Source organism: Ctenocephalides felis, unplaced genomic scaffold (genome assembly GCF_003426905.1).
Source record: "Ctenocephalides felis isolate EL2017-DRISC unplaced genomic scaffold, ASM342690v1 CF-g0.4_SCAFFOLD_01490, whole genome shotgun sequence".
Classification (NCBI taxonomy): Eukaryota; Metazoa; Arthropoda; class Insecta; order Siphonaptera; family Pulicidae; genus Ctenocephalides; species Ctenocephalides felis.
This window is the reverse complement of record NW_020537644.1, coordinates 11,881-19,153: the sequence shown is the minus strand read 5'-3', so window position 1 is coordinate 19,153 and position 7,273 is coordinate 11,881. Positions and strand designations below refer to the sequence as shown.

The 7,273-nt window shown below is 30.6% G+C and overlaps 1 protein-coding gene across 1 annotated transcript; it reads left to right on the top strand.

Annotated features, from left to right (window-relative positions):
* Positions 1-1,149: 1,149 nt before the first annotated feature.
* LOC113369748 (putative cyclin-dependent serine/threonine-protein kinase DDB_G0272797/DDB_G0274007) lies at positions 1,150-6,507 on the top strand. The gene is made up of 7 exons (XM_026610309.1): positions 1,150-1,188; positions 1,369-1,466; positions 1,729-1,849; positions 1,941-2,043; positions 5,693-5,746; positions 5,824-6,273; positions 6,497-6,507. The coding sequence occupies exons 1-7, from the start codon at positions 1,150-1,152 to the stop codon at positions 6,505-6,507; spliced, it is 876 nt and encodes a 291-aa protein (XP_026466094.1).
* Positions 6,508-7,273: the final 766 nt, after the last annotated feature.

The following is a 7,273-nucleotide window of genomic DNA, read 5'->3' as shown; positions in this document are numbered from 1 at the left end:
AAATATCGATTTTTGTTTGTTTTCGCAGTACTTTATTTAAAAATCGTTCAATTTCACAACGAAAAAACGGATAGTAATTTGTTAATAATTGATGTTAACAAGTGAACATATAGAAAATCCTCTGTTATGTAAGTGTCTATAAAATGTAATTTTAAATGTATTGTACAAAATTCGAAAGAAAAAATTTTAATTGTAGCAGATACTTTGCGTATTTATTAACTATTATGTCGATTAGTTGTAAATAACACTATCATGGACATTTGTTATTTATCGGATCAATTATTAAGGGGCACACCTAGTGTGACAACCTAAACATGGTCATTGATGGGATTAAAAAATGAAAAAAACTAGTGAATCTATCTATTTAAAATTTTGAGGGTATATTTATACATGTTTTGAGAATACACAGTAAAATTTTAGAAATAAAAATATTAAATATTTTTGAAATGACACGCGATCTCCGGCGGCGCTATAGAAAAAAAGATCCTTCACTGCTGGAGTAATTGTAACCTTCTCCGTTGATAAAACATAAAAACAAAAACTCTCGTTAAATTAAAACATATTGTCTGTACAATGACCCTCGGGCGAACAAAAAAATAAAAAATTGACAAAATGGTGGCATGTTGAAAAAAAGTTAAATTTTTCCTAAAGTTTTGGTCGTTTTTTGGCCTGGCAAAATTTGATTTTTGATTAGATCTAAAAACTGGAGGGTCATCGTATAGAGAACTATATAGAGGAGATGCAAATAAAAATTTGATAACGATCGGATCATTTTTTCTCTCGAGTAATCACTCCAGCAAATTCGAAAGATGCTGCTTCGAGAAAAACGCGTTTAAACACAAAATAATCGTTATACTATATCCTATATATATACTCTTTCAAATCGCTGTAACTCAGAAACTATTTAAGATATTGATTTAAAATTTTAGTATGTTATTTTTGAGTTATCAAATTATCGATGCATGGATTTTCATTTTGTTTTTGCACCGTATATAACTTATATAAATATATATATATATATATATATATATAAATTTGTATGTATATAGATGTATATAATGTAATACACAAGTATGTATCTTATTATAACTTTGGGGCATTTGGTCTATTTTTCTCTCTGTAGAGTAAAGTGCAACAGACACTACCGAAATGGCAGACTCTATCGAAATGGGACATAACAAGGAACAGGTATAGTAAAACAAAAATTATTTATCAGTTTCCAACACTATATTTACATTATTATTGTATTTCAATACACGATTTGCACCTTAATTATCTCTTATTGAACTCGGTGATTGGTATTTTTACTGAAATATTATTAAAGTCGTATTTTTACAAATGTTTAATGGATTTTTTTTGTTATTGTAGGATATAAGTGAAGAGCCACAGTATTTTGTTGAAAATCGAAGGACACCAGATAGTGCTGATAATATTGATTTGGAACAGTATCAACACTCAATCGCACAGTAAGAAAAAAAAAAAATTATAATTAATATAATAGTCTAACACTTAGTCGATTTAGAACATTCTGATATTTTACAAAATTCTTAGATGATCTAGAACACTCTCAGACTTTGTACAACACTCTCAGACATTTTACAAAACTCCCAGACATTTTACAACACTCTCAGACATTTTACAACACTCCTAGACGATTTACAACACTCCCAGACTGTATTTGGATTATATCAACTTATATTTTCTACATATTTTGATTTTCTTTTTCAGAATGAACTATAGTTTGCAAGATATTCAATCCGATATCCAACGCTTAGCAACTCAACAAGATCAAATTAGGAATCAAAGTTATATGCAACAACAACAGCAGCAGCAGCAACAACAGCAACAGGTACACCATAATAATTGACACATGTTTACTGTATTTTTAATTTTCCAGTGAACCAGAAATTTAAATATATCCCTTTCCTTTCTTTCAGCAGCCTTCACATGCCATGGAACAAAATCAGCCTCAAACTCAATTTTTCCTGCACGAACCAGTCACAACGCACCAGAGGCGAACTTGGGGATCCCAATCTAATTTAAGTAAGATAATAGTAAATGAAATTTATTATTTAAACAATTAAGCCATTCTGAATCAAATGAGACCGAATTTGGAAAAAGTATGTGTTTGTGTGTATGTGAACAGATTTTTTACCGTAAATTCACGTTTTTTTTCAAAAACGGCTGCAAAGTTTAAAAGCGTACGATGTATTTCGATGAGGACCATCGTTTGTTAGTTTTGCGCGACGATCGGCTGAGCCATTTCTTTGTAGATCGCATAAAAGTGAAAAAAATTTCGTCCACATTTTAGCGCGCAATTCTGAATCGATTTTAAAAATTCAAAAACCGCTCGAAAGATATTGTTTTGGAATCGACCTCATTAGTTTTTGGTAAAAATTCGCTGGGACGTGTTCTTGTAATTAACTGTTGAAATTTTTTTTGACGATTTTTAACTTCCCGTAGGGTAAGTTATTGTAATGGGCCGAAAATCGGAATTGAAAATTTTTACATTTCTCGACGTTTTGAAGGTTTCTGAACGTTTTGGCATACCTCAGAAAAATGGATGTGTGTGTGTGTGTGTGTGTGTGTGTGTGTATGTATGTATGGATACAAATTTTCGCCCACGTTTTCGGGCGTACGGATTAACCGATTTGAATAATTTAAAAAACATTCGATTCCTATTGATAAGGAGAAGAGCTGATTAGTTTTTGGCAAAGGCAGGTCCAGCAGTTACGGAGATAAGGAGCAAAAAGTGCAGAAAATAAAAATCGAGTTTTTGAGAGAACGGAGCATCCGATTTGAATGATCTAAAAACATTCAATAGTAATGATTGGGAGAAGGGGTTATTAGTTTTTCGCAAAGGCAGGCCCAGCCATTTCGGAGATACAGAGCTAAATGTACAAAAAATGGCAGTTTTTTGAGAGAATTAAGCGTCCGATTCAATTGATTCAAAGAACTTTCTGCTTGTCTTAACAAAATATTGATTTTGGAAAAAAAAAATTTTGTACCATTTTTTTTTTTTTTTTTTTTTTTTTTTATTTTTTTATATCGAAAATAATTCAGATTTTATTTTTAATTCTGACTATAGTTCTAATATACTTTGAACAATAATTTCAACTCTGCAATTCAGTTTATATAATTCTTATAAATATTAGACAATGTTACAATATTTATAATAATCTATTTGAAAACATTCAATATTCCTCGAACATTTCGTTACGGTACGGGAAGTTCCAGCATTTGCCTTAAGGCACGATGCCACCCACCCCACTAGTTTTATGATTTTTTTTGGCGATTGATATCATGGTCTGCTAGATCATACTAAAGTATTACGGCCCTACGCCAACTTTGAAAATTCGCCAATTTTGAAAAAATTGGTTTGCGTTTTCTTGGCGTTTGTCAAAATTAAACTTTCATCGACGTTTTCTCAAAAACGGTTGAGTCGATTTGAATAATTTTAAAACCATTTAATGAACTTGATAGGCACTCGCGTGGTTAGATTTTCGATACGATAGGCTGAGCAGTTTTTTTTGTAATTAGCAAAAAAGTGCTAAGTTTTGTAGTTAGCCAAAAATTTTGAACCGATTTTAAAAATTCAAAACTTTTCGAAAGATATTATTTGAAAGTCGTGTTAAGTAGGTTTTTTTCGTAATTAACTGTTAAAACAAAATTCTGATGAATCTTATTATGTTGATAGTAGGGTTTATGCAAAAGCCGACATTTCAGAAAACCCGGCGTTCGAATTGTAGTTTTTCAGAAACCGGTTTTAGCCGGTTTTCGAATTTTATATAAAAATCAATTTTTGCTCGAATATTCTGTAATAACAAAAAAAAATCGGTAAATTTAGTGTGATTTAAAGCAGTTTTTGGCTGAATTTATTTAATGTATGAATAGTACATATTTATTTTTAGTTTAATCAGTAGAATAAAGAAATAATAGTTGATTTGGTTTACATTACTTTGAAAATGATTATTCGTTATTCAAGCATCATTTTCACGTATAAGAATATAAGTATTTTTATCACAGTAAAAGAAAAGAGTTCGAATAAATAAAAATAATACATTGTTAATAGAAAAACTTTCAACTTTTAATTAAAGAACAAAAAAAAAATACATACATATTGATACATACTTGTTAATGTCAATTTTAGTTCCAAAAACAGTTAAACAAAATCCCAAGATTATTATATTCAATTTTAATCAATTAACTTCAAATATTTAATTATTTTCTGGTTTAATGAATATGATTGCTAAAAGCTGAGGACGTTTATTTTTCGAAATAGAAAATACTTTCTCACTTGCAACCGAACTAAACTGAATCGTTTTTAAAGAGTGAAATAATAATTCAAAAAATTTTGTTTTTTCAATTTTGACTTCTAGGGCTAAAAACTCTTTTTTTAAAGTTTGCGTAGGGCAATTTACATTTATACAGTAAAAACCTAAATTTCCGCTAAAAACCGGTTTTCGAATTTCATAATTTTCATCAAAAAGTCGGTTTTTGAAAACCGACAAACCGTAGTTATTAGATATCATGGTCCTGGCAACATACTGAATTTTACGGCCCTACGACAAGTATTTTAATTTTTAAATTCATCAAAGTTTAAAAAATTATCAGTCAAAATTTGTGTCAAAAGTTGCTTTTGTGATGTTATGAGTCAAACATTATCAACTCATTAAAATTTAAAATAATATATATTTTAGGGCATACAATCACTAGTGTCTCTGCATATAATTAATATAATTACAGTTAATTTAAATGTGTTTGAGAAAATTCTATTGGAAATCGCAATGTTTAGATTTAATCGCAAACATTATTTCGAAATAAACAGTTGACTAATTTTATTTAAATATCTAAATCTCATTTTCTTTCGATTAAGTCAATATTACACATTTCCGGAGTTTATGGAACTTGTCTTAAGGGGCACAACTAGTGTAACCGCCTAAAAAAGGTGATTTTTGGGAATTTATATTAAAAAAAACTACTTTATCAATCATTTCAAAATTTTAGAAATATATTTATACATGTTTTAAGAATACATAGTAAAATTTTTGAAAAAAAATTAAATATTTTTTTAAGTTATCGTCGATCTCCAACGGCGTGACAAAAAAAAGGCCCTTAACTGCTGCAGTGATTTCGGCCTCCTACGTGGATGAAATCAAAAAAAAAAATTCTCGTTAACTAGATAATATTGACTGTAAATGAACTACGATAAAAAAAATAAATCAAAATTGACAAAATGGCGGCGTTTTAAAAAAAAGTCGAATTTTACCCAAAATTTTGCTCGTTTTTCGACTGCCAAATTTAGATTTTTAATCCGATCAAAAAATCGAGGTTCATTTTACGGAGAACTATATACACAACATGTAAAAAAATTGATAGTGATCGGATCATTCGTTTTTGAGTAATCACTGCAGCAAATTCGGAAAATGCTGTTTCGAGAAAAACGCGTTTAAAGATAAAATGATCGTTATACTATATACTATATGTATACTTTTTTTTAAATGGCTGTAACTCAAAAACTATTTGACATGTCGATTTGAAATTTTAATATGTTATTTTTAATATATGTTTTTAATAAAGGTGTAATCTAACGAATATGAAACAAAACAAAAATCGATTTTTTCAAAGTTTCACACTAGTTGCGCCCCTTAAGGCTAAATGGCACTTTCAACTAGTTCAATTTCTTTTTTAGATTCCTTCCAAATGCCAAACAACGGTTTCGTCCTCCACGAACCTCACACCAACCGCAACAACCTCAGCAGCATTTCAACCAATTCCAAGCACAACCTCATCAATACAACAACCAAATGCAACCGATACAAGTCGCTACTCATTTTGGAAACCAGGGAAACAATCAGTACGGCAACCATTTGTTGCAACAAGCACAAACGCAACAGGGAAATTACAATCAAGCGAATTATAATAACCAGCCGCAGTATAATCAGACTTATAGTAAACCGATGAACGACTACAATCAGCAGCAGAATAACCAGTATCCTAGCCAGCAGTATCAGAACCAGAATCAGCAGTATCAGGAGAGGAGGTATAGTAACCAGATGCAACAGCAACAGCAACAGCAGAATCAGTTTAAGAATCCGAACCAATACTCAAACCAACAACCGAATCAAACACAGTACACGAACCAGAATCAGCAATCCACGAGCCCCTATGGAGCCCAACCGAGTAGACCTTATGAAAGTTTCTCAAACGGAGGAGATGTCACATCACATTATACCAACATGTCGATGAACACCAATAATAGACCCATGTCAGGTAATAGCGCAATTATAATAGGTTGTCAAATATCTCCCTTCCGCCTTTTTGTATTATAAACCAAGAGCAAAAAAGCGGAAGGGAGATATTTGACAACCTAATATTTTAACACTAGATATACCAGCCGTTTGTATATACCTATTTCTACCAATACCAGTCAAAATAACTGGTTTCTAAGAAAACATACTTATTGTTATTTTAAATTGAACAAAACGAATTACAGCTGTTAAATAAACTTATAGATATTGTCAAATAACAAAATATATTAAGTTTTAATAGTTTTTACAATACTTTAGCACAATACCTAATAAAAGTGTCCGGCAGCACCCACTTGTTTGCGCGTAAAATTATCGACGTGTTTTTAAATTTTAATGTCAATGCCATATGAATAATTATAAAAATAGTATCGGTTATTGCATTTATACCCTTCATGATATAAGTTTCAAGAAGTTTCATTACTACAAATTCGCTTAGAGGGGTTGATTCTTCGTCTTCCCCTAAATACAGGCAACCATTTACCATATATTTTGTTATCATCAGATGTTAGACAGATTTTTATGTAAATTTATAATGTTTCTTTGACATTTACTGGCTAAACATGCTTCTGGCCTCCGTTGGAAAATGTTATTCGACCAAAGTGATATGAGCTCCCTGTTTGAAGCAATTTTTGCTATTTTCTATAATGTGTTTAGTCTGAGTATATCTCTGAAAGCTCTTTGAATTTCTAATCTACCTGCAAAATCTATTTCACTTTACTATTTCACTCTTGTTCAAATAGTTTCGTCCCAACCAATTTTAGTTTCTTTATTAATTTTAGTCTTTATCACGAAATTTTCCCATCTCTATAGTCGATAATAGCACTGTCTTGTAGGTTGATTTGGTTGTCTAAAAATTCACCGTCACTATCATATATTTTAAATCTTGGGACCAAAAATTTCAGAGATCCGCTGATTGTATTTTCCAAACAAGCTAAAAAACATTCTTTCCATTCTTTTTTGAA